Source organism: Scleropages formosus, chromosome 23, assembly GCF_900964775.1.
Source record: "Scleropages formosus chromosome 23, fSclFor1.1, whole genome shotgun sequence".
Classification (NCBI taxonomy): Eukaryota; Metazoa; Chordata; class Actinopteri; order Osteoglossiformes; family Osteoglossidae; genus Scleropages; species Scleropages formosus.
This window is the reverse complement of record NC_041828.1, coordinates 6014940-6041854: the sequence shown is the minus strand read 5'-3', so window position 1 is coordinate 6041854 and position 26915 is coordinate 6014940. Positions and strand designations below refer to the sequence as shown.

The 26915-nt window shown below is 44.2% G+C and overlaps 2 protein-coding genes across 4 annotated transcripts; both read left to right on the top strand.

Annotated features, from left to right (window-relative positions):
• Positions 1-32: 32 nt before the first annotated feature.
• On the top strand, positions 33-12327 carry ehmt2 (euchromatic histone-lysine N-methyltransferase 2). 3 transcript variants are annotated; one of them, XM_018754330.2, is made up of 28 exons: positions 33-100; positions 1107-1197; positions 1795-1929; positions 2068-2252; positions 2421-2499; positions 2768-2853; positions 3318-3467; positions 4137-4208; positions 4608-4725; positions 4873-4995; positions 5091-5227; positions 5481-5624; positions 5965-6275; positions 6472-6693; positions 6820-6902; positions 7069-7175; positions 7435-7557; positions 7703-7804; positions 7903-8007; positions 8304-8458; positions 8576-8743; positions 9367-9511; positions 9814-9891; positions 9997-10112; positions 10369-10455; positions 10990-11068; positions 11178-11353; positions 11693-12327. In XM_018754330.2, the coding sequence occupies exons 1-28, from the start codon at positions 74-76 to the stop codon at positions 11871-11873; spliced, it is 3585 nt and encodes a 1194-aa protein (XP_018609846.1). In that variant the 5' UTR covers positions 33-73; the 3' UTR covers positions 11874-12327. The 3 variants fall into 3 exon arrangements, with proteins under 3 accessions (XP_018609846.1, XP_018609845.2, XP_018609843.2); XM_018754329.2 differs by lacking the exon at positions 33-100 and having other exon boundaries at positions 870-1197; positions 2421-2490; XM_018754327.2 differs by lacking the exon at positions 33-100 and having other exon boundaries at positions 870-1197.
• A 57-nt stretch (positions 12328-12384) lies between these two features.
• Positions 12385-26172, top strand: LOC108935656 (choline transporter-like protein 4). Its single transcript, XM_018754437.2, has 23 exons — positions 12385-12605; positions 13457-13548; positions 18133-18181; positions 18310-18383; positions 18863-18941; positions 19370-19469; positions 19818-19949; positions 20429-20489; positions 20812-20926; positions 21830-21913; positions 22310-22422; positions 22584-22703; positions 22846-22945; positions 23281-23373; positions 23499-23598; positions 23888-24147; positions 24259-24353; positions 24479-24582; positions 24924-24997; positions 25234-25304; positions 25430-25524; positions 25670-25754; positions 26063-26172. The coding sequence occupies exons 2-23, from the start codon at positions 13512-13514 to the stop codon at positions 26170-26172; spliced, it is 2151 nt and encodes a 716-aa protein (XP_018609953.2). The 5' UTR covers positions 12385-12605; positions 13457-13511.
• Positions 26173-26915: the final 743 nt, after the last annotated feature.

Here is a 26915-nt window from a genome sequence, read left to right as displayed (position 1 = left end):
GGCGGGGAAACGCACGGCCACGCACTCGACGTCACTCTGCAACAGCCGATTTTTTGGCTGTGTGTCGGGGATCATGTCGGCGGATGAACGGACTACCGAGGTAGGAGGATACAATGAATAACTGGCGCTGTAAACGCCAGTTTTAAGCGCCTCGCAGCGCTTAGTTGAAGGTACTGCCTTTCACTTTTCCAGGGAAGTGTGTGAAAGCCGCGCCACTGCACGTTCACTCTGCCCAGTGGGCTTTTTTTTCCCCCTCAGTAGTAGTACTACTACTACTAGCTACTCTCTGCCTCGCGAGGGGCTCGAGCTCGAGCAGCGCGGCAGGCAGCGCTTTTATGTCAGTGTGTCGGAGGAGCCCTGTTCCGTGTGCGCTCCGCTGGCCGTGGAAGGCGTGTGTGTTGCCTCCTGGTGTCAGTCAGGATGAAGATGAATAAGTAAATGCAAGATGTACTGATCACACTGGTCTCCATGACTGACTGGGTAGTGAGGCTGGGTTGCAAGTGTTTTTCTGTGCTCTAACTGCGGGTAATACACACACACGTGTTTGTCACCTGCAGCTTGTCACTCCGCACGTTGCAGTGTTAGAATAGGTACTGACACCCACCGAAGGTCCAAATGTGAATTTGCTCTCAGTTTTGCAGTCCTCAGTCACTCTGAGAAATCATGGCCACCATGATGCTGCTTGGGATCTTTAACCTGCTCTCTTGGTGTTTGTGTGTGGTTATATTTTCCCATATGGTACATCACTGTTTGATTTAGTGCTCGTGGTGCTTTAACAATGGAAATCTAAGATTCTAACAAACATAAAATAAAATTTCGTGTTATATTTTGACATGTGGTTGCTCCCTTATATGTATGAAGTGTTTTGAAATACCAGCCTGGCATCATTGCAGTTTGCTTTAAAATGTTACATGGTGGGGTATAACATTTATTGCTTACATCCACATAAAGATATTTTTGTAATTCAAATCTTGCTGCAAAGGATTTTAGGGATACAGACCTTACTTAATGGCAGTAAGCGACTAGTTTTTCTCCCTATTAGATGCAACAAGCGTCATGTCCTTTGTCCGTGTCCTACGTGTTGCTTGTCATCTTTTTTTTTTAAGGGTTCCCTTAAAGAAGAAGGAAAGTCTGAGGACAGTGTATCAAATCAACAATCAGATGTGAAGCACGCCACCCCACAGCCAACAGATCCAGGTGAGAGCACATAACATGTCATCACACCAGCCCAAAGCATGTAGGGATCTACAAAATCGTCTTCCATCAGAACAAATTACAGGTTGCAGCTTTTGGACAAAGGAATGTGATGAATAAGAGTTTGCATATTTCTCCCCGTGTATGCACCCCCCGGACATCCATGGATGAAGGCACTGGCAAACCACGAGAGTGCTTGCTATGAGTCGGGGTCGACTCGATGGCACATCCGTAGTCATTGTGCCTTGTGTTTGCTAAAATGATCAAACTTTATCTAGGCACTGTGAAACAATATCCTGGCACCAGGTAGTACTGGTGTATTACAGATTCAGAGCTGTGGCTTTGGGTCAGGGGTTTAAAACCAACTCTGCTTGTACAGAGTTTGTATGTTCTTAATTTACACAATCCAAAGACAGGCATGGAAGAAAGCAATGCTGAACCACTTCTGAACTGTCCCTTACTGTGAATACCACGTGAACAGTCACCATGAGTGAGATTGGATTCCTTTGATCCTGCATTGAACAGGTGATTACTGATGGATGAAGTGAATCAATTTAGCAAACATTCAGATTACTCCACTTCACACTGTGTATTTCTCAGGTGATCTTCATGGTACTACAACAGTTCCTGAGGAGGCAAGACCCATGGGGGGCCTGTTGTCATTGCCAAAGGAGGCTGAGAAAGAAGGAGTGAAGGGTGGTGAGACTGCTGACAAACCTGGAGCAGCAGTGAAAGGTCTCGCAGATAAATGAATGCTCCGGGTAGTGCTGTGGAATAGTCGTGGTGTACTGTGCACTCCTCCTTCAGTGGTTCTATAGGGAGTGCGTTCTCTACCATTTCTTTTAACCGATGATCCACCACTACCCCTTACAGGTCATGCGGCAAAGACTCTTCCCACCTCTTCATCCTCATCTCCTGGCCGAGCAAAGATGAGTATGTCAGGGCAGGCTGGTAAACCCACACCGCCCAGCTTTACCGCCTCATCTACCTCCTCTGCCACTCCACAGCCCAAAGTTCACCGTGCACGCAAGACCATGAACCGACCGCCCCCAACACAGGTGAATTTGTCAGAACCAACATGTCTGCCTCAGGTTGTTATATGGTGTGGTTGCCCACCACTTTTATTGTACTGCTACAAGAAAAGAAACCATGTTAGCCTGAAGAAATTTGTAGAATCTCAATGCCCCCAGTGGTCAGTAAAACACAAGACCCTCATTTCCCACCAGGTGAGGTGTATAGCATCACCCATTGTACCTGTTGATCCCATCGAACCCAACACCAGCTCCACCACCACAGGTGACTCAGGTTGGACAAAAATTGTGTGTCTTTGCATGAATGTATATGGGAAAAAGTTTTATTTCTAAAAGCAATAAATGTTATTCGGACATCTTGAAAGGTGATATTTTCCGATGGCTGTAGGTGAAATGTTTCTCAGGAGTCGGCTTGCTGCCTGGTATTGCCGCTACTCTGCTTTTCATGTTCACATTTTCTTTTTTTCTCCAAGTGTCTGTATGGCTTTGTACAAACTAGTTGCTCTTCACTTGGAGTGTTAACTTTATTACTTTGGTTGCAGCAAAAAGGCGGAAAGTGGCATCTGAATCCGACTCCACGGTGACTCTGGCTAAGGATGTTGAGAAAAGCACTGGGACAGAGAGAGAGGTGATAGCAGTGGGGCTTGCTAGGGGTTATTGGAGATGAAAATGTGCCTTTCAGAAAATTTGTGCAAGGGCCATACTGTTGCTGATCAGCTTCAGATCATAACGTTTCTGCTAAAGTTAAAATCCCGTAGTTTATTTGCTTTTATTGGGTATGTTATGTCATACCAAAGTTTACTACCTGTTAATACCAGTATTTACTTAATGTTAAAGCATCTAAACACATTGTCACAAATTACATACCTCATTGTCAAGACCTGAATCAAATAAACACAAGAAGATCTCATTTATTGGTGAGGGAAGGATTAAATTCTTGTATTTTTGTTTATTATCTCTTGTTAACGGATTAGTTGTTTTGCTTAATTTGGTATTGGGACCCTCAGTCAGTATCATCATAATCTTTGGGAAAAAGATACTGCAAATGAATCATGAATATGTTCATAACGTAATTTACTACTTTTGTTCCAGAAGGTTGACATGTCCCCGATGAAAAAAGAGTCAGGACCAGAGCAGGAGTCTAACTGGCTGGCAGACTGGAATGAGGATGCGGAGGATGAAGAGCTTCACTTGTTGTACAACAATTACACGTCACAAGATAGAGGCGACTCTGACAGCAAGGTGCTGCTTCTCTCAAACTTGCTGCAGCAAGGCAGTGTCAGGGGATTGAAACCACTTATTCTAGGCAGGATCCTGGTGGTCTGGAGCCTATCCTGGAAGCATAAGACATTAGATTCCCTGTCTGAATGAACTAGATTAATCAAGGCAAAATAAAACTCCTCTTTAATAATAAAATAATAAACTGGGATTGGTCACTTAAACTCCCACCGCAGAAAGATGTCTTAACGATGGTAAAAGTCTACTTATATGTTGTGTCAGTTAAACATGATATATGTTGATCGTGATGTGATGCTCTGTGGCTGTCAGACGTTTGGTGGTGTTTTTGGTGGTGTTATTGTACATAGAAACTTTAACTGTGTTCCTGTCCTAGCTGAGCTACTCTTGAAATGTGCATAGACTGAACTGTTCTAGTAAAAAATGCCTGAACTGAACTGCTTGGCAACTCCTCCGTGGTTCTCAGTCTAGGGGAAAGCTAGCTTGTTATGGCCAATGAAGTTCACAGTAGTCAGCTGTCAAGTGAGAAAAGTACAATTTTTTTTTTTCTTTTTTTTTTCCCTTGAAATATACCGAAGACCAAGTAATGGGATAAATGTAACTTATTACCCGCTTCTGCACTTCTTGTTGGTGTACTGGGTACATGTACCTACAACATACTGTTGTCCTCTGCAGTCTGGAGATGGTGGCATTGAAGTGCAGCTGAGTGAAGGAGATGGAGAAGAGTCTGGAAACCTGACTGACCGTGTGAGTAGGACCCTCCTAAAGATGCCGGAGCAGCACACCTTGACGTTGTTGGGAGAACCTTAAGATGCTTGTTTTTGCGTGTCTCGTGGAATATCCTGTTACATTGTGTACACTGCTTTGTCCTCTTATTCTGTGCAGTGCTGGCGACCGTGTTGCATAATTGTGAACAATATTTCAGGAATTTGTGCTCTCACCAGATGACCAAACTTGAGTTTGTGGAGCTGATTGTTTTGCTTTAGTAATGATGTCATTACTTGGGGATTTTTAACAGCAAAATACACCAGAGAAACCTGGTTTTCTGTGTGTGCTGGCAGTCCTCGTGCGGTGTTTACATTGTCTGTGGGTTTGTGTTGAATTGTGCTGTCTGCTCTCTCAGATGGGCATGTCTTTTGTCCACAGAGCTCAGGGTCTGCACAGAAAAAAAGAGTCGGTCCGTCTCCTTGGACAGGGCCCGGGCGGGTGAAGAAGCGTAGGGACCAGGCTGAGGTGGAACAAATGGAGGTGGAGCTTGACGAAGGTAACAAAGCAACAAGACTGTGTGCTCAGTCTTGTCTATGTTTTTCCCAATGTAAGGAAATGGCCAACAGTATAACAAACCTTTGCACTGGTTTAACCATTTACAGTTCTGTACATGTGATAGTGATGAATGAATTTCTACCTCCAGAAGTACCAGCATCCGCAGAAGGAGCAGAAACTGCTCCTGGACTCACCAGTGAATACACAGAGGTTCCTTTGGGATCGCTGGACATCTCAGCAGCAGACAGCCTCACACTTTCCCCACATCAGGGTGAGGACCCCCCCCCCCGTCCTTGTCTTGTAGTTTTTTTTTTTTTTTTTTTGTTTCTGATTTTGGACTGAGAGTGGTTCTCTCGTCCATAACAGAGGGCAGTGAAGGTGGTGAGACAGAGCGCCTGGAGGAACTCCCACTGTGCAGCTGCAGGATGGAGGCCCCACGAGTGGACAGCTTGAGTGGCCGGGGAGGCCGGCTGTGCATGGCCACTGAGAGCATCAATGGAGAGGTGTTGCCTGCTAGGGTTCTCTTTTTTGTTTGTTGGGGCAAGGTGAAAGGAAGGAGCCTTCTCACAGGGTTGGGGTGCTTTTCGTAGAGGTGCAGTAATGACGTGTAGGATGCGTTACAGTTCAATCTTTGGCATTTCTCCTTGCCCCGAATCATTGTGTACCTATCACACGACAGATCTTAGTGCTTTCATTTGAGAAATTTACTTTTAGCAATGATGTGAAAATCTGTCTTCTGTCCTCTTCCTGCCACAGCTGGTGGGCTGTACCAATATGATTGTAAAGGGGGAGACCATGCGGCCGTCCAGCAGAGTGTCCCTCATGGTCCTGTGTGAGAACCATCGCTCCCACATGGTCCAACACCACTGCTGCCCTGGCTGTGGGTACTTCTGCATTACGGTAGGGTCTGGCCTCTGGGGGGCGGGGGGCTCGTGTGTTTGTGCCTTGGAGTAGGAGAAAAAGGTGTTTATTATTTATTACGGTCAGTCACATATATCCTCTGTATTGTGACATGTTTCAAGAAGTACACCTTGGTTTTAAATACAAACTGAACGTCATATTTGCCGTTTATTTTCCCCCTCTTTCTCCTGTATGGCCAAAAAAAATTTATATTTGCATAAAACCAACGAAAGTTGTAAGACTAATTGAACTGTTGTTGCCTTTGATTGTGACCGTGAATGTGAAAAGGATGTAAATTTGAGTCCATTTTTAATTAATAAGCTTCTCTTTCTTGGTTCAGGGCACTTTTCTGGAGTGCTGTCCTGACATGCGCATCGCCCACCGCTTCCATCGCAGCTGTGTGTCTGTCCTGGGTGGTGGCCGAGACCGCGGTTTGGGATTAGGGGGGATGCTTTTTTGCCCACATTGTGGAGAGGATGCGTCTGAGGCCCAGGAGGTCACTATACCCGCAACCTCATCCACAGCAACTGTGGTTACGGCGTCTGCTTCCACTACCACGCCTTTTCTGCCCTCTCCGCTCTCATCATCCCTGTCCCTTGGTGTGGCGTCAGGAGTGCCTGGAGGAGGGAGGAGGCCTGAAGCACCAAGCAGGTAGGCTTTCAGGTGACATTGCAAGTGAGGTTATAATGGAGTAAGGAAATGATCTAATTTCTATATAGAGCACTGGTAAAATAACCAAACTATGAATTATTTTTAGCGGTATATATGTACAAGTCTATCTCACTGCTGCACATGTAGCAGTTCATTTAATTGCTATATTTGCTGTGTCTTGCTGTGCTGCTGCCAGTGCGCGAATGCGTGGCCGTGGGGAAGTGAGACGTGCCCCTGAGCAGCAGCAGTCTGGTTCAGGGGGGAGTTCAGACAGCACTCCTCCAGGAGAAGGTGGCGTGGACAGTGTGGGGCCCTCTCTCTGCCTACCAAATGGAAAACCTGTATGCCCCAGTGCACTGCCTCTGGGGGTCAGTAGGGCAGCGCTGCAGAAGGCTATACTCACTCAGGAGACTGAGAGGTGAGAGAGTAGTGATTGTAGTGACTGACTGCAGTGCCACTAGAAGCAGTTGGTCATCAGGTGGATTCAGTACATGTGATAGAGCTTATGTCTACAGCATGCTGACAGTTTTCTGTGATTGTTTAGGAGGAAGAAATTGAGGTTCCATCCTCGACAGCTCTACCCAGCTGCCAAGCAGGGGGAAGTGCAAAGAGTCCTGCTCATGCTCAGTAAGTTGCCATTGCATCAGTGGTTTATCTGTTTGTACAGGGTGGTGTGTCTGTGGGTATTTCCTTATTAGTCCTGTGTTAACGCTCAGCAGGTGAAGGTATAGAGGAAGAAAAATAATTTTAGGAATTGTTGTATAATATAAGTAACCTTTCCACACCGTTCCAGTGGAGGGTATTGACCCTGCCTATCAGTCGGACTGCCAGAACCGACGCTGCGCTCTTCATGCTGCTGCCCAGAGAGGCCTTCTCGAGATGTGCTACTTGCTTATACAGGTGATTCGGTGCTTTAGTCTGCACCAGTGGAACCACATTCCTTTAGAATGGTGTTTGATTTCAGGAAATCAGTCCAACTGCAGACTGGAAATATTAGACAATGCTTTTTTATTAACCTATATTATACAGAAATTCAAAAATATAATTTAGAGATTTAACTAACATAACATCTCAGTCACCTTTATGGATTATATGTTCTGTACTAGACTGCTGCATTCACAGTTGCATGTCCCAGCATTTTACCATTTTTGCTTTTTAGGCAGGAGCTAAAGTCGACGCCCAAGACAAGGCACAAAGGACGCCTCTGCTTGAAGCCATTGTTAACAACCATATAGACGTGGTGCGCTATTTGATCCAGAGTGGAGCCTGTGTTTACCATTCGGTAAGTGTGCACCCAGTTTCTGCTGCACATGTACGCCCCCATTGCTCCAGTTGTTCGAGGAAATAGCACTGAAGAGCTGAGTCTGTCTTATTACACTTGTAAGAAGATTGTGACTTAACTCTTGTTTGCTTACTCGCTTACTCAGGAGGATGATGGTTCCACTGGTCTGCACCATGCAGCCAAACTGGGCAATCTGGAGATTGTCAACCTCCTCCTGGGGACTGGACAGGTGGACATCAATGCACAGGTAAGAGAAAGTCAGTGTTTCCACTGCAGTCTGGCATTTTCACTAGCTAGTAATTTAGTTCTGAAATTAATCCCTGATGTCTCCATATCTTCACTCAGGACAGTGGGGGCTGGACTCCCATCATCTGGGCAGCAGAGCACAGACACATCAATGTCATCAGAGCCCTGTTAAACAGAGGTGCTGATGTGACCCTCAAAGACAAGGTCAGTTCAGAGAAGCTGCCTCCATGTTCATGACTGTAAGTAAGTAGAGTTCATTCTGATATGACTATACTAATGGGGAGGGTCCAGTCTTATAGTTGACTGGTCATTGCAGTGTATTGTATACACGATTTTTTTTAATACATCATTTTGAAATTATACTAATACAGTGAGTTTCTTCAGTGTTTACTGTAGGTGTTTTAAACTATGCTGTACCATGTAGCTTTGGATAACCACATCCTAAATGTCACCCATTTTTATATGTTCATGAGTGTGTAAGGATATCCTCTCACCCCCAGGAGATGAATGTGTGTCTGCACTGGGCATCCTTTGCGGGCAGTGTGGAGATTGCAGAACTGCTGCTGAATGCTGGATGCCCCTTGTCCTCAGTCAACGTACATGGTGACACTCCGCTCCACATCGCTTCTCGGGAGGGCTACCTGGACTGTGTCACGTGAGTCATACTCCAGCAAATCATATGGTAAAGTTGGCAACAGTAGAGGTGTTGGAGTTGGCTCTGTCTTTTACATTTCTCCACCATGGTCTTAAAAATGGATCCTTTTCCCCTCAGGCTTTTCCTTTCGCGGGGTGCAGATATTGACGTTATGAACAGAGAAGGAGACACTCCCATCTCCTTGGCACGAAGCGATTCACCTGTCTGGGTGTCGCTCCAGATTAACAGGAAGCTGCGGAGTGGGATAGCCAATCGGGTGTTGCGCACGGAAAGGATCATCTGCAGGTTGATTTTAATTTGTATTCAACCATAAGTTGGTTTCTTTAACAGCTTGCTCACAGTATAAGAATTAAGAGGAGGAGTGAAGGTAACTTGTCCAATTTGTACCCTAAAATTTGCATAATGAGACGTCTCGTCCTACTTATGAGAAACACCTTACGAGAACAGAAATTTCAATTCAAAGTATGATCCTTGGTGATGTTAAGACCACACAAAGCATGCAGCCTCTCCGCTTTGCATGTAGGACATGATTTCTCCTGCACATCTCAGAGCTCTGTGCTTCTTTTAAGCATGTCACAGAAATCTTTTCTTAATAATGATGTAAAACCAACGCCTGTCATAAAAAAGAGCTCCAAATAAAAAAAATGGTTTAAATCATGAAGTGATAGAAGGAATTACATTCTCTTGAAAGGTAATATCATTTCTATTGACTATAAAAACACTAGTTGTGTTGAATAGTTGTGTGTGCAGGATGCAGTTCTGTTTGATACTGTAATGTGTCCAGTGAGTCAGTAGATGGGTGGAGCTTTTTCTTTTTCAGCAACTCACTTGCTGCTTTGGACACAGATTTTGAAAGAATTTGTTCAGCACGCTCCAGTGATGTCTTTTCCACCATGCTTCTCTGACAGTGACGTAGCTCAGGGCTATGAGAATGTGCCCATCCCCTGTGTGAATGGGGTGGATGAGGAAGACTGTCCATCTGACTACAAATACATCTCTGAAAACTGTGAGACTTCAGCCATGAACATAGACCGCAACATTACGCACTTACAGGTAAACAGCATTTGCTGGAGTCTTGTGTGTTAAATTGTGCACTGGAAGGTACAGTATTGCACACCTGCAGGTTCCTACAGGTACTTCTACTTGCAGCACTTATTCCTATGCTGTCACAAAAACTGAATGACTGAATCGTTTCATAAAGGTGACAAACCTCGCCACCCAAACCTTTCTCTTAGTATTTACCTCACCGTTACCATAGAAAGATTACATTTAGCTGGCTGTGATCCTCGGTGTTACGTGAAATCAGATTTGCGTGCTAATCTTCCGTGTGCCCCCATCCTTCTTCCTCTTTTCAGCACTGCAGTTGCACAGATGACTGCTCCTCCAGCAACTGCCTTTGTGGACAGCTCAGTATCCGCTGCTGGTACGACAAGGTCAGCCCTCTCACCTTTCGTATGTGTGTATTGAGTTGCAGTTAAACAAATGTTCTTATGAAAAATATGTTTACAAATGGTCTTGTGGTCATTCTCTATGTCCAGGACCGACGGCTGCTCCAGGAATTTAATAAAATTGAACCTCCGCTCATCTTTGAGTGTAACCTAGCCTGCTCCTGCTATCGCACCTGCAAGAATAGAGTGGTCCAAGAAGGCATTAAGTAAGAGTAGTGTGTGTGTGTGTGTGTGTGTGTGTGGGGTCGAGTCCTAACTGCCTCTCCTGTGTGTGTCCATCAGTCTGTGGTCACCTGTTTGTCTTTTACTCTGTGGTATTACAATATTACCTACACACTTTTATCTGTCCTTCATTTGTTGATCTTCAGTTGTGTGTGCCACGTTGAATCAGTGTTTGTGCTTTCATGAATAAAGTGTGTAAATATTTATATTGTGTTAAGTGTTCCTTCCCTTCATCTACAGGGTGCGTCTCCAGCTGTATCGCACTGAGAAGATGGGATGGGGAGTGCGTGCACTGCAGGATATCCCCCAGGGAAGCTTCATCTGCGAGTCAGTAGTCAGTTACTGTTCTGCCCCCACCCCTATTCATGGCCCTGTCTTCTCCCTTTTCGCACCCTCAGCACTGTGTGCTTTTCAGTTAACCATAGTACATTCCTAAAAAGACCCTTTAGGCATATTCACACAAACAGAAGCACCTCTAAATCATCTTTGAAAACTTGACATGCACGACTGTCATGAATTTGAATAATTTATTGCGTAAAAAAAAATCAAATTTCCCTACACTATTAAATGACCGTATTACTTGCATGTCAGTGTTCTATGGACAGATAGACCAAGCAACCAGCCTGTCTGATTTTTTTGAAAAATTTCTTTGGCTTTTGTGTATTACATCTCCTTAGCTAATGTCTGTGAGGAAAAAAGTGACAAATCCATTATAAACCTAACAATGGTTTTCTATTTATGTATGTTTACTTGTAGAGTGTGTGTGTGTGTGTGTGTGTGTGTGTGTGTGAGTGTGTGAGAATAATCCAATTTTTTTTTTTTTTTCCCTCCCCTTTGGTTTCCTTGCCCCCCCATAACTAGATATGTAGGAGAGTTGATTTCTGATGCAGAGGCTGACGTGCGGGAGGATGATTCATACCTTTTTGACCTGGATAACAAAGTACGCATGATTTCTACAGACCATAACATTATCTACCTATTTCAAATTCTTACCTTCTCTCAGTTTACTGTTTTTTCATGTTCTTGCTTGCGTTAATGCATCCTTGCAGGATGGTGAAGTGTACTGCATTGATGCACGTTACTATGGCAACATCAGCCGCTTTATTAATCACCTGTGCGACCCCAACATCATCCCAGTCCGGGTTTTTATGCTGCATCAGGACCTGCGGTTTCCACGCATCGCCTTCTTCAGCTCAAGGGACATCTTGACCGGACAGGAGCTTGGGTGAGTGCTGAGAGGATCCAATGATTTCTAAATTAGACACTGAAATTGTGATGTGGATCCCTGAAGTAGTCTTTATTCATACTTATTCCAGCTTCCAAATGTTATATTTTTTGTTAAATCTCATCTGAGGATCCCTCTTGCAAGTGGATGTCGCTTAAGTTGAAGGTAGAATGTTAATAGAAATGAAGACAATTTTCTTCAGTACAGCTTTATTAGATGATGCTTAGTCCATTTCTTGGGCCTTTTTTTTTGTTTAAAGTACATTTCCCAGTGGTTGAACAATTTAAAAAATATAAAAATAAAAAAGTAGGGTTCAAGTATAAATACGCTCTTTTTCAGGTTTGACTATGGGGATCGTTTCTGGGACATTAAGAGCAAATACTTCACGTGCCAGTGTGGATCGGAGAAGTGTAAGCATTCTGCAGAGGCCATCGCCCTCGAGCAGAGCAGGCTGGCACGCCTGGAAGCCTGTCCAGACGCAGGGCCCGATGCTGGGCTGCCTCTCCTAGGGAACCCCTAGGATTCTCTTGCACTTGGTGTCATGTCCTACTCCACATCTGTCTCCTGTTTATTATGTTATTAGTGTCATTGATAATGCCCACATTGTTTGGAGCTTTGGTTATATGCACAAGTAGCTTTTTTTAAAAAACATTTTTATTCCAGATTAAACATTGGGGGCGAGGGGCGGGGCCTGGTGTAAGTTCATGGACTGTGTCTAGTCTACATAGAAGTATCTGTTCTGAGCTCGTTATTACTTTGGTTACTCTTTTCGTGTACACCACTGAACTTCAGAGGTCGGTGACCAAGACACACAACGCTGTGGTGGTACATGGCACTGAACATTTTGGGAACATTTCAGAATGGTGCCATACACCCCCTTGGTACAGTATTGTATGACTGTTCTCTTCTACACAATAATTGCCTGCTCTCTGTACAGTTGCCTTTTGAACTGAAGTGATGTTCATATGGTCACTATTTTGTTTCATGTGGTTTTTTTTTTTTTTTTTTTTTTTTTACATAGTAAACTTTTTTACTTTTTCCTCAGTGAATTACATATTGTATTTACAGCTAATGGGTTTATGGTTTATTATTTTTGTAAATCAGTGTCATGCCAGATGGAGTCTTTGTTATTGCAAGAATAATGCAACAGAACTGTAACTTAATGTCTAGTGCCCAACGTTCCTCGTTTGGTAATGGGAGGTGGAGGAGTGAAGGTACTGGGAGGAGCAGTGACTCAACCCACAGCACCTAGGTGAGCAGATGAAGAACTTTTGAGCGCAAATGCTTGGCTGACAAACACCCTGTTATAAGTCTTACTAGCCTAACTAAAATTTGCATTGCATTTATTAATGTAGCAGAGGGGTTTTCTCAAAAGTAACTTACAGCTGAGGGTATACAAAGTGTATTTCCATGGGTATGAAGAGTCAGAAGTGGTTGGCAGACAGGGAGAGTCCATAGTATGTTCCAGTCCAGAAAAAGGCAGAACAAAGCCATGCAAGTGGAGATTCACAACTCTGTGTAACCCGTATAAGGTTGCTCTCTTTTTCAGTCTCCCTGTATGTGCCAATCCCTTTTGGTTGTGAACTGAGGGTTTAAATAGGTGATCAGGAGGTTTGGTAACTAGGCACAGGTGTTTGTGTATGGAAACTATGCAGGTATGTTGTTAGGGAGGAATGGCAATTAGATGTATGTTTGTGTACAGTAACTGGGACGGTATGTTCCCTCCCTCTGGTGCTGCCACATGCTACAGCCATTTTCATTGGTCATTCACTGGTACTTGGACCAATCTTGTGCTGCTCCTCATCCTCTATACCCTCCCCTTCCTATAATATTTATTACATTTACCAACAAATATATGAAAATATGACAACTACAGTTAAAAGCTAGCTATGAAAAATCAATTCAGAAACCCACTGAAACTTTTTTTGGTAAAATCTAATGTGGGGATGTGAGAGGGTGTGGCCTAAAGAGTGGGTGTGGCCACTGAGCAGTGTGTCCCTCAGTGGCGTCATGGTAACATCACCACGGTAGTTTGGCTACTATACGTGAGAAGCGTAGAGTTTTGAGAGGAAGTTATTTTTGGGTTTTATTTTCCTCTGACAGTTTGTAAGGGTTCAGGCAAAGAGGAAGAGGAGAAAAGGGATTAAAAAGAGGAGAGATGGGCCGGAAGTCAGAGGACAGCTCCTCGCAGTATGGTGAGTTCAGAGCGACAACAGACATCACTTAGTAACACTTTGACTTGTATAAGGCTCACATTTATTCCAATAGTGCTGTGGTTAATAATGTGGACATAGTGTGCAATTGGAGCCCATACTGAGGAAAATTTAATTTGATTTTTACATTTATTGGGTGCTTTTCTCTAAAGATACCGAAACTTAATTTACCCATTTATACAGCTGGGTAATGTTTACTGGAGCATTTTTAGGGTGAGTATCTTACTCAAGGAAACTACAGCTGCAAATGAGAGGTTGGACCTGTGATCTCTGGCCCCAAAGGCATCGCTCTAATCACTATGGTATCAGTACCTCACTTGTCAGGATCCCTGTTGGGGTTCTGTTGGAAAATGTTACACACATCAACACATTAAATGGTTCACATTGCATGATTGAAAAATTATAATATCATATATAAACATGAATTGCAAAAATTATTTATGTAAGACATGTTTATATCTTTTAATTTAATATTTAATTATGCATTAGCTCTTCCTGTGGCTTAACTTCCTAGGGGCTATATATGGGTTACTTTATATACTGAAAACACACAGATTTATTACTATGGGTACAAGAAATGGAGTTGTCTTAATTGTACATGAGGATTTTGCAAACCCTGATTAGACATATTGTAATGTGTGACCGATTAGGGTTTGTAGACAGTCTTTAAAGATAAACCAATGAATTAAATCATATTAAATACATCCTTGGCAGAAGTAGAATAGTTTGGTTTCAGCTGCAAAGACATGGTGTAGAACTGACTGAAAACTACTGCTCTGCAAGATTTGAATAAAACAAAGCAGGAATAGCAAAGCAGAACACCTTCCGAAGTATGATCTGAAAATCATACCTAATTATTTCTGGGATCCTGAGTTTCACTGATGGAGAAGCAGCATAACTATGATTAAAATGAAAAAAATTAAAGGGATTTCAGTCCACAAGGCAAAAATCACACAGAAGAGAAGAGACAAAATCTGAAAAAAACGAGGGCTTTACGAAAGAACTGAAGTGAGAATTTTTGAAAAGACAGGTGCCCTTCTATCTGTTCAGAAACTGAAAAAAACAGATGTGGAAGAACATGGCAGGTGTCTAAAAAAATTCAAGAAATGAAAATGAAGTTTTGGCTTTGAATTACAAGACTTAGATGCAAATGAATAGAAAATACATGAAGTAGCAAAATCAAGCAGTAGTAAGAATACACCAGAGCAAGAAAGAATACACTGAATATACATGATCTCCTTGAAAATAGAGAAATAAGATGGGACACTGGCAGAGAGATTATTCCTCTAAAATTTTGTTAGAATTAGAGAAAGAATCAGTCAAGGTGCTGAGCAATTTATGCCAGAACATCTGTAATAATTATTAATAAATTAATAACAGAGGATGATGAAAACCCTAAAATGTTTAAAAATTGGAAACATTAACAGCGAACTCTTACAGAAGACAAGGACAAACGTAAGTGGTGTAACAGGGATTAAACAGGAAAAACACACCACATTTTTTGTGAAGTTTAAACAGTGAAGGCTGGAATGACCAAGAGAAGGACATAAACAGAATGATTGGTGAAAATGGGGGATTTATTATAAGGTCTCCGGTGCCTGTATAAGGTCTCCGGTGCCTGTCGCGGCGGCAATCCCCGAACACGGTGGTGGACACCGGAAGTAAGGGATGCCGTCAAGCTGAAGAAGGAGTTCTATCGGGCCTGGCTGGCTCATGGGACTCCTGAAGCAGCTGACAGGTACCGACGGGCCAAACGGAGCGCGGCTCTGGCAGTCGCCGCGGCAAAAACTCGGGCTTGGGAGGAGTTCGGTGAGGCCATGGAGGAAGACTTTCGGTCGGCCTCAAAGAGATTCTGGCAAACCGTCCGGCGACTCAGAGGGGGGAAGCGGTGTTCCACGAACACTGTTTACAGTGGAAGTGGTGCGCTGCTGACCTCAGCTGAGGATGTTCTCGGGCGGTGGAAGGAGTACTTTGAGGATCTCCTCAATCCCTCCGACACGCCTTCCGTAGAGGAAGCTGAGGCTGGGGACTCGGAGGGGGACTCGTCCATTACCCTGGCTGAAGTTGCTGAGGTAGTTAAAAAACTCCTCGGTGGCAAGGCTCCGGGGGTGGATGAGATCCGCCCCGAGTTTCTCAAGTCTCGATGTTGTGGGGCTGTCTTGGCTGACACGCCTCTGCAGCATCGCGTGGAGTTCGGGAACGGTGCCTCTGGACTGGCAGACCGGGGTGGTGGTCCCTCTTTTTAAGAAGGGGGACCGGAGATTGTGTTCCAACTACAGGGGGATCACACTCCTTAGCCTCCCTGGGAAAGTCTATGCCAGGGTACTGGAAAGGAGAATCCGACCGATAGTCGAACCTCGGATTCAGGAGGAGCAATGCGGTTTTCGCCCTGGCCGTGGAACACTGGACCAGCTCTATACCCTCACTAGGGTGCTGGAGGGTTCGTGGGAGTTTGCCCGACCAGTCCATATGTGTTTTGTGGACCTGGAGAAGGCATTCGACCGTGTCCCTCGTGGCATCCTGTGGGGGGTACTTCGGGATTATGGGGTTCGGGGCTCGTTGCTACGGGCTGTTCGTTCCCTGTATGACCGGAGCAGGAGCTTGGTTCGCATTGCCGGCAGTAAGTCAGACCTGTTCCCGGTGCATGTTGGACTCCGCCAGGGCTGCCCTTTGTCACCGATTCTGTTCATTATCTTTATGGACAGAATTTCTAGGCGCAGTCAGGGAACGGAGGGTGTCTGTTTTGGTGGCCGCGAGATCTCGTCTCTGCTTTTTGCGGACGATGTGGTCCTGCTGGCTTCATCAAGTCAAGACTTGCAGCGTGCACTGGGGAGGTTTGCAGCCGAGTGCGAAGCGGCGGGGATGAGAATCAGCACCTCCAAATCCGAGGCCATGGTTCTCAGTCGGAAAAAGGTGGATTGCTCCCTCCGGGTTAGGGGGGAGTTGCTCCCTCAAGTGGAGGAGTTTAAGTATCTTGGGGTCTTGTTCACGAGTGAGGGAAAAATGGAGCGGCAGGTTGACAGGCGGATCGGCACGGCGTCCGCAGTAATGCGGTCATTGTACCGGTCTGTTGTGGTGAAGAGGGAGCTGAGTCGTAAGGCGAAGCTCTCAATTTACCAGTCGATCTATGTTCCTACCCTCACCTATGGTCATGAACTCTGGATCATGACCGAAAGAATGAGATCGCGGATACAAGCGGCAGAAATGAGTTTCCTCCGCAGAGTGGCCGGGCGCACTCTTAGGGATAGGGTGAGGAGCTCAGTCACCCGGGAGGAGCTCGGAGTAGAGCCGCTGCTCCTCCGCATCGAGAGGAGCCAGTTGAGGTGGCTCGGGCATCTGTTCCGGATGCCTCCTGGACGCCTCCCTGGGGAGGTGCTCCGGGCTTGTCCCACTGGGAGGAGGCCTCGGGGCAGACCCAGGACACGTTGGAGAGACTATGTCTCCCGGCTGGCCTGGGAACGCCTTGGGGTTCCCCCAGAGGAACTGGAGGAGGTGTGCGGGGAGAGGGAAGTCTGGAGTACTCTGCTCGGACTGCTGCCCCCGCGACCCGGCCCCGGATAAAAGCGGAGGAAGATGGATGGATGGATGGATGGGGGATTTATTAACATTTATACACCTGTAAGGCAGTTATACTGTATGTTTCTCATGAGCCAGGATGTATATGGTAAGAGAAAGTCATAAAAAGGGATTAATTCTCTTCTTTTAACATGATTCATGCTGAGGTTTAAATTTTGTGTGCATAGACATTTAACTGCATGACACAAATATAATAGAAGCAGTTTATTATAAAAGAAACTAGCAAGAGCTAGTAGTATAGTGTAGTGGTTAGAGTTATGGCCTTTAGATCTAAAGGTTGTAGGGTCAATCCCCACTTCCATCTGTAGTTCCCTTGAGCAAGGTACCTACCCTAAATTGCTCTAGTAAAATTACCCCGCTGTATAAATGGGTAAATAACTAAGTTACTTTAGTGAAAAGCATCAGCCAAATGTATTATGTACATTCATTCATTCATGATGTTACACCTCATGCATATATTCCAATGGCTGTATACAAAAACCCAGACCAACTGACCTCATCATGAAGCCACAGAGAAAAACCTCCAGTATTGAAAGAAGTAGTTTATTACATTATGAAAAGTAATGTTTATTTTACAGCAGTATGTTTAATCAGGATACACCAGGGTACTGTGAGCAGCATGATCATTAGTAAACATTGTTATTGATTATTAGAGCTCATCCCTGTTGATCAAGCAATTATAGAATTGAGAATGAAGCACTACAGATATGGAAGGTGGCTGACTGCTCTCTGTTCTGCGGATATTTTCCGAGGGGTATGAACTTGGGGTAGCAGTAACGGTGTTGGTCAGAACATGAACTTTAAGGCTCCAAGGAGGGGCCGTTCTGCTGTACCCTCAACGAAAACGACTTCCTTCATCCCGCATTACGAAATCATCTGTTGTGTGAGCTGTCCAATTAATCGTGGTGGGGGTCCTCGGATGGGATGAGTCACCCAAGGGGTATTTTTGGCCTTCGAACTGTAATTCTTCTTGGGTTGCTTCTATTACAGGAGAGCCGGCCGAATATGACCCAACCTTTAATGGACCCATACACAACAGGTACGCTCATACGCTGCAGTTCTTCATTACCTCTGTGCTCTGCTGTTGACTATGTTTGTGTTGGTCCTTGGTGGGAATGTCAGCCTTTGATAACAGTAATGTAGATTCAGAACGCATCTCACTTCCAGGAGCTGCACTGATATGTTCTGCTGCTTCCTGTTCATGGCTATCATCGCAGGGTACATGATTGTGGGAGTTTTGGGTAAGACAGCTCTTTTTTTGTTGGTCCCACCTCCTCCATACTTCTGTTGCTACCTAGTTCCTTTTGGGTACCTTGTATCTGCTTCTCATACTAGATACTTCCTGGATCATGGAAGCAAGCTCCATTTGTGGTTCATTGAGAGGTCGAGTAGGTGCTCTTGGGGCCTCTTGTTTCCTGGAAATGTCCTTTAGTGACACTGAGCAGGATAGGTGGCCCTGTACACTGAAAGGGTGTGTCAAACAGTGTCTGTTTTAATTGTTTCCTCCTTCCTGGAGAAAAGACACCTTCCTCCTCTCACATCTAATGTGACTTTGAAGACCTCTGTTGTGATTTAGAATTCCTCTCAACCATCATGGGTTTTTCTCCAAAGCAGCACTTTGCCACACTCTCCGATTTCCAGAAACAATGAGTTCTACATGAGGCGCTAGTAAATATTTCAGTTCTAAGCTCTTCCTCCCTCTTACCCCTTGCCCATCTAGCTTGGTTATATGGAGACCCAAGACATGTTCTTTATCCCCGGAACTCTACTGGAATGTTCTGCGGGATTGGACAAAATAAGTAAGTTCCTTTCAGGTCTGTGTACTTTTTATGATCGTCTTGTAGCGGTGCAGTGGAACGTGTGTGTTTTGTGTCTGTCTCCGTGCTACAACATTCTGTATGTGTTAGTTCCTATAACTGGAAATGTTCCATCTGTTTAAATTTGCCACTGTGTTCCTGCACCTATCTAACATTTTGGCTTCCACAGGAGACATGTTTACAAAATGCTTTACCACAGTGGGTGTAAACCCAGCACCTCATGTCTTCCCCTGTCTCTGCTGGATTACCTTGTGTTGTGCCAGCCTTGGCAGTGTGTGTTTATGCAGCCTTTCCAGTTCCATGTGAATTTCATTTAGGTAGAGTTTGAACATTGTGTGAGAGCCATGTGGGCCCACCGGTGATGAGGGTCCTTGCTCTCCAGACTGTGTAATTGCCACCGTGTCCCACAGGGGAAAACCGAACGTCTTCTACTTCGACTTGCTCAAATGTGCCACAGCAACGAATGTCATGGCTGCTGCTCTCCATGGGCTGCAGTGTCCCACCACGCAGGTGAGTGTCTGTGTCTGGAGCATCCTGACCGTACCCCATGGCGCACCTAGGTTCTTACCAGCAAAAACTTTACTTTCAAGTAAAAGGTCAAGAATAATAGTCAATGAAATCAATGGAAGACAGCTGGTAGTAAGGAGGTGTCACTGTTGGCTTTGTGCTATGAAATGTAAACAATTCAAAGGTAAAGTGGGTATAATGGAGTGAAACTAATGTTTTTCTTTACAAGTATGTATGAGTAAAAGTAAAAAGTAGCAATGGCAAAAATTTCAATTTTTTTTCCAACTTCCATGGCTCATGACAGCTGTGCCCACATTGGGTATCTGATCACGACACTCTCTTTGCTTACAGGTCTGCGTTGAAAGTTGTCCCAGAGACTTTTGGGTTCTCCCTACAGCAGCAGAGGCTCCGGGTGCAAAAGCAAAAGATTTCTTTCAGCAAAAATACTGCGTGCCATCTTTCGACCTGTCCACCACCAATTTGGTTTGTTCCTTCGTGATCTTTTCAGTGTTTTTTTTTTTTTTTGCATCCCAGTACATTGAGCCAATCATACTGTATGTTCAAGTGAGCTTTTCTGAATTTGTACTGTCCCCGTGAGAGCAACCACTAAGTGGACAAATAATTGCTGAATATGGCTGTTATACTCGCAGAATGTTCTTGCAGAAATTCTCTGCATGTCAAAGCAATATAGTGCTAATCTAGATCCAGAGGAAGATTATGTGTGATACAGTCCTCGTCACACTTTCCCAAAACCTTTAGGTTGGAACTCTTCCCCAAAATTTCCCTTTAAGTGCAGACAGTGTCATGATGAACTGTACATAACAGTCTGTATTAGATCCTGGGATTAAGTATGAACAGAAGTGTAACCCTCATCTAAGGAGCTGAATGGTCTGTGACTGTGTGTGTGTGTGTGTGTGTGTGTGTGTGTGTGTGTGTGTGTGTGTGTTCGCTCATCCATGCAGACAGCCACAGAGATTGTACAAAAAGAGCTTTGCCCATCGTTCTACATCCCATCCTCCCCAGGTAAGGACTTGACATGTTAAGTGACTTATAAATACTTTAAAGAGCTGCCCTTAACTCCCACCTACATCTTATGTGATATATGTCATTTTACCAGAGGTTTGACGTTGGGACTCCTGCAGCCTAGTGTTCAAACACCCAGAATAGAGACTTTATTTCACTAGTCTAATAGCCCTCACAGTTTCTTCCCAGAATGCCTCAAACTGCTTCTTCTGATTTTGCCAAAGTTCTCCTTCCACCCCATTTCTCCTTCACCTGTTGGCGCTCACATTGGTGCCCCTCATTGATCTGCTGACGAATAACTCTGCGTCTTCTCTCTGCTGAGTGCTGGGGAGATGTCTGCCCAGTGTCAGTTCTTTGCAGAACATCCCCAGCACCTTCACTCTGCCTGGGATGACCTCCGTGAACAAAACTGCCAAAGCTCTCAAAAATGCCACAAGGTTTGTGTCCGCTGCCTGTGTCCTACACACACTTCACAAAACCTTCTTACAGCATGCAGAAACACACATATCTACGTGCACTGTAGGCAAACGGACCTTGTATTTTTACAAAATGTACATACCAACTTGTACTCTTATCGAACATGGTTTAAAGTAATGGGCTGGATCAGCTGCCAACTGGTAGATATGTCTTAAGCACAGAGTAGCTGATGATCTATGGATTCTTGTTCTTTTACTGCTGATTTTTATTTTGTTTTTTCATTCTGAATTTCTTGAACTCAGATTTGTCATCTACATATCTCTTTATTGCAAAGGGCTTTGAGAATGTTATATTAAAAATAAAGATGTTATGCGGATTATTATCAAATATTTAGAATTATTGTGGTTATTATTAAACACTTCCTAATAACACATTTGTAATTATGTAATTGTCAACACCCATAATGCTTGCAACCTGACTCTGCTGTGCTAAAAGTCTGATTTTCTATGAATCGGTGCATATTTGTTGTGTTATTTCTTTTCAAAAGAATCTTGTTTTATCACTGCACATTTAAAAGGGGTAAGCTAAGGCTTTACTTCGCCTTTTTGCCTTTTCAACATCTTTCAGTATTTCATTTACAACCATTTTTGCTTCAGGGCTCATTGTTATGATAGATGGTGGTTTCACACTGTGATAAAAAAATGAATGATTTCCGAGAGATGCTCGCGAGTGGTCACACGGCACAGGAGAAGCCACAGAATGCATGGTGGGGAAAGCTGCTTGCCTTATATTTGCTCAGCATAATACCTGTGCTCACTTTTACTCTCCTACTTCAGCAGTCCTGTGCTTTCTCTGTGGTCCATGAACTCCATCGTGGGCAGTACTGAGCATGCTCTTTATACCATTCTCTCCTTCTCGGTTAGTGATGTGCTGTCAGGGTTCAATGCCAAACATATAGAGGTGAAGATCTTTGAAGATTTTGCCTCCTCTTGGTACTGGATCCTCATGTGAGTAACTGAAGTGCTTCAGCAGACCGCCAACATTGAACAGCACCCCAGGTGGTCAGTAACTCCCACCTCAGCAGTAGTAGAGCAAGTGGAAACCTTTAAGTATTAAATGGAAATTAATTAAATTGTATGTGATTTGTGAATAATACTCTCTCTTAATTGTTCCTGAAATTTCTGGTACATTTTCCCTACATTAACTTTCAGTTAATATACAAAACAGGTTGACACTAGTTAACTCTTAAAGAAAAGTAAAGCAGATCATTGCAGGCAACATTGAAATGGAAGCCATTCTGCACGTAACTAGAAATGAAGTGTAACTTGTACACAAGCATTCACAAAGTAGTTTTTATGTCTTCCTGCTTTTCTGCTTCTCTTCCTTTCTCCACATACTCCCAGCGGTCTTCTGATAGCCATGTTGTTAAGCCTCATTTTCCTCCTTCTTCTGCGGTTCGTGGCACCTATCCTGGTTTGGCTTCTCATAGTGGGAGTTCTGGGGGTGGTTGCCTACGGTGAGTCCTGTGTACGGTACTAGACCATTTCATGTGATGCAGAAACAGTTTTCATGGTACCGATGTGGTCTTTCATTATTAACGGCTCTGTACACCTACACTGGTATCTGTGTTCCCAGTGCTTTTGTCCAATAAGGTGGTTGAGTTTGGTCCGTCCACAGGAATTTGGCACTGCTACCGGGAGCATAGCTACAGGGATATCACTATGACCATCGGCAACCTGACATTCAGCTCCCACTTTTCTGCCTTTCTGGATGTCAGGGAGACCTGGCTAGCATTCAGTAAGTCTGAACAGGTCCTTCAGCCCAAACACTGATTGACCTCTGCAGCTGGAGGTGTCTACATGCATTTAAAATATGCAAGAAACAACATGATTAGCTGTCTTACCCTCCATGCCTCCCTCTTGTGTCCACTCCATGTCAGTGATCATCCTTTGCATAGTGGAGGCCATCCTACTCTTGATCGTCATATTCCTGCGGAGCCGCATTGTCCTTGCCATTGCCCTGTTCCAAGAGTCCAGCAAGTATGAGCTCACCAGTCCGCATTATGGCCGACTCCATTTCCATATGCTTTGCATAGACAAATTTTTGCTGGTTGGTTGTAACTGAGGGGGTGCGGTGGCACAGTGGCGCAGTGGGTTGGACCGGGTCCTGCTCTCTGGTGGGTCTGGGGTTCGAGTCCCGCTTGGGGTGCCTTGCGGCGACTGGCGTCCCGTCCTGGGTGTGTCCCCTCCCCCTCTGGCTTTACGCCCTGTGTTGCTGGGTAGGCTCCGGTTCCCCGCGACCCCGTATGGGACAAGCGGTTCTGAAAATGTGTGTGTGTGTGGTTGCAGCTGTGCTTCCTCTTCCTTGTTTTCAGGGCATTGAGACACATGTTATCCACGCTTCTCTACCCAATCGTCACCTTCCTGCTGCTGGTCGTGTGCGTTGCCTACTGGGGAATCACCGCTCTGTATCCTCTCCCACTGCATTTCACCTGGCCCTACATTCAAGAGCACTCTTACAAGCCTTTTCGCTGTCAGTATGTACGTTCAGCCCTCTGTGTCCGTGTTTATTCTTCTTGACTTACCGCCATAGATACCTGGCCACGTCTGGAGCCCCCATTTACAAAGTGGTGGCTCTCAGCTACTCAAGCAACTGTCAGGCTATTAAAGGAACTGAGACCTGTGACCCGCTGGTAATTCCACTCCTTCATTCTGTATGAATTCCCTAAATCTCAGTGTTCTCATTCATACTGTATCATGTACTGCACCAGTAAGACTTTTGAATTTAACTGCAACTGATAAAATAATTATGGAGATTTCAGCAATTTAATTGACAGCCTGTTATAGACCTTGTTATGTCCCCTAAGACTTGTACACAATATCTATGCAATATCTAGCTCTTTTTGTGTCTGCCTTAACAGCACAGTAATTTTCAGTAATTTTATGTTCCTCCCATTATTCTGACTTCCTCAACCCCCACAGTCCTTTAACTCCTCAGCCTATGCACCCTGTACCTCTGCCCGGTGCATCTTCATCCGATATAATGAAGAAGGCCTTTTCCAGCAGAACCTGTTCAATCTTCAGATTTATAATGTGCTGGCCTTCCTTTGGTGTGTAAACTTTGTAATCGCGCTGGGCCAGTGCACGCTGGCCGGTGCCTTCGCCTCGTACTACTGGGCATTCAGCAAGCCGTCCGACATCCCCACATTCCCGCTGTCCCAGGCCTTCATCCGCTCACTACGGTAAGAGCAGAGTCCCACAGCCCATCTTCCTGTGGCCTTTTCTGTTCCTGGCTTCTGAGGATTCTAAACATTATCTCTGGGATTAAAAACCCCAACTCCACCACACATCAGGTACCATGTGGGCTCCCTGGCCTTTGGAGCTCTAATCCTCACCATTGGCCAGGTTTGCAGAATTTTGCTGGAGTATCTGAACAGTAAATTTGGAGGTAAGATTAGCTTTCTGGACCCCCACCATCTACCATTAACCAACCATTCCTTCATCTCATTTTATTATATCTCTGCTGCACTGAGAATCCATTTCATAACATGTCATCCATCTGTGGCTCCCCAGCTCCACAGAACCCCTTTACGCGGTTCATTGGGTGCTGCCTCAAATGCTGCTTCTGGACTCTGGATAAATTCATCAAGTTTTTGAACAGGAATGCCTACATTATGGTGAGCACCCTCACCGTCATGCCCCCAATTTAGTTTCTCAGCTCCCCAGGCAAACAAATTGTCGCTGTATGATTTACCATAAAATACATGTCAATGGACTCGTTAAGGGCTGTGGTGGCATGAGCAGGCAGAGCTGCTTGCTGGCAGCACCAGGAGTTGTGTGTACCTGATTTACTCTGCTGGTTATCTAATCTTTTCTGACTGCCACTCAGTGAGAAAGTGAGCAAATTGCTTTATTAGTCAAACTCTTATCTCTGTGTCCAGCGGTGCTCCAGGTTCAGCTGTTGGTTGTCTTGGTTTGCTTCTCTGCACCATCGTCATTGCTCCTCTTTCATTAACAGATTGCCATATATGGAAAAAATTTCTGTGTTTCTGCCAAAAATGCTTTCAGACTGTTGATGAGGAACATAATCAGGTGGGTGTGTTGTTATCTAATATTTCTACAATGGTCTCTTACAGCTAGTAGTAAAAGTAGAACTGTACAGTTGTTTTCTACAATTGAATAGCATTCTGTACTCAACAGTAATTTCTTGAATGTCTGACTTTGCAATTGTCCACTTTGTCGGTTGGTCTGTAAATGTTTATGCTTTTCAGTTTCTCTTAAAGCTCTACTATTTCTGTCAATGTCAGAATTCTGTTTTTCCTCTTTAGGGTGGTGGTTCTGGATAAGGTAACTGATCTGCTGCTGTTGTTCTGCAAAATTTTGGTGGTTGCAGGAGTTGGTAAGAAATCACTGCTTATTAATTTTTCTAATTTTTAAAACTATCTTTAATGTGAGTCGATTTGTGCTTATGAAGAGTGCACAGATAAGTTCTGTGAATGTGATTATGATCGAACTCTGTTACAGGTGTTCTGGCCTTTTTCTTCTTCTCTGGGCGAATCCCCCTGCCTGGCAACACCTTCCAGAATGAAGCACTCAACTTCTATTGGGTGCCCATCATCGTAAGTGTGCTCAATGTCTAGCCTCGAATTATCTGTTGTTAACACTCATCAGGCTGTTTCCCTTGTTCAGGATGAAGGGTGAGTTTTTTTTTTTCTCCAGTGTGTAAAATGCGAATAATCTGTACTGGACACTGCTGTGTTACAGACTGTGATAGTGGGAGCGTACCTCATCGCCCAAGGGTTCTTCAGCGTGTACAGCATGTGTGTGGACACCCTCTTCCTCTGCTTTTGTGAGTACAGCCTCTGCTGGCCAACATGCATGTGAAGACAAGTGTGTGAACAAACAGTCCATAAGATGTGAGTCCATCAGCAGGAAAACAGATGAGGAGCAGATCTTCGAAGGAGACATCATTGACACATATCCAGGAGGCTAGCCATAACTAACAATACATTATTGTCAACAATATTTTTTTTTCAAATAGCAAGTTATATGTTAATTATATGTTAAAAATACATCCATTGGATTCATTGTTATGCTAAAACAATAAAGCTTGTACATATTGTTGCAAATTTTAACACCGAACTTCTCCCTCCACAGTGGAAGACCTGGAACGGAATGATGGCACAATCCAGAAACCATATTACATGTCTAAGAATTTATTGCGTATCCTCCTTAAGATGAACGATGACCCAAAAAGGGGCAAATGAGAAGAGAGATGAAGAAATAACTCTACCTTTTCATATTAAATCTTTTGCAAATGTGCAAACATTTTAATCTGCTTCTCCTTTTCCTGTTTTACTTTGTATCTCCTACTCATTTAGTGTAGGTTTACACATGAATATCTGTCTGCACTTCAAACCAGTAATTTCTGTTTTCGGAAAATATGCCGGGAAGATGCATAGAAATGACTCTGCTTTTACTTCTTTATTTTCACAACAGAACTGGGTCACAGCAATTGCAAAAGTCTGCAAACTGTACACTGAGGGGAAAAGACGAGACAATTGAAACCTGATCCCATATAAAAGTGATGACATTCAATCAAAAGAACACATGGAAATAGGAAACAATGAGAGAACAAAAGAATGAATGGCTGAGAACACTAGGGCAGAAAGTCACAATATTTAACTAAAGTGGTGATGCAGCAATGTTTCAGAAATTCTAACTAACAGTGACTAAGAAATTATTCATTTTTGGTAACATGAGTTGTTAGAAATGGAAATTAAGCATGTAGCATTTGTCAAGATGAGCACAGTCGAACAAATTTTCATTCATAATACAATAGTTGATCATGCCTGAAGTCCAGCTGCACTCTCCCAACAAATCATAATCATATATTAAAAAAGACCTCAACCCACTGACAGATTAAAACCTATAAATTTCAATCAATGAATTACATCTTGGATAGTCAAGGAAGTGTAGTGGGTAGAGCTGCTGCCTTTCAACCTTTCAA

Excerpts from the sequence above, each read along its gene's own strand:
- ehmt2 (XM_018754327.2), top strand. The coding sequence starts at position 912 with ATGGTGGGGTATAACATTTATTGCTTACATCCACATAAAGATATTTTT. Across the intron at positions 4,726-4,872 it reads GGAGGTGGAGCTTGACGAAG|AAGTACCAGCATCCGCAGAA; the intron begins GTAACAAAGCAA and ends TTCTACCTCCAG. Across the intron at positions 5,625-5,964 it reads GTGGGTACTTCTGCATTACG|GGCACTTTTCTGGAGTGCTG; the intron begins GTAGGGTCTGGC and ends TTCTTGGTTCAG.
- LOC108935656 (XM_018754437.2), top strand. The coding sequence starts at position 13,512 with ATGGGCCGGAAGTCAGAGGACAGCTCCTCGCAGTATG. Across the intron at positions 18,182-18,309 it reads AATGGACCCATACACAACAG|GAGCTGCACTGATATGTTCT; the intron begins GTACGCTCATAC and ends TCTCACTTCCAG. Across the intron at positions 20,490-20,811 it reads CTACATCCCATCCTCCCCAG|TGCTGGGGAGATGTCTGCCC; the intron begins GTAAGGACTTGA and ends CTCTCTGCTGAG.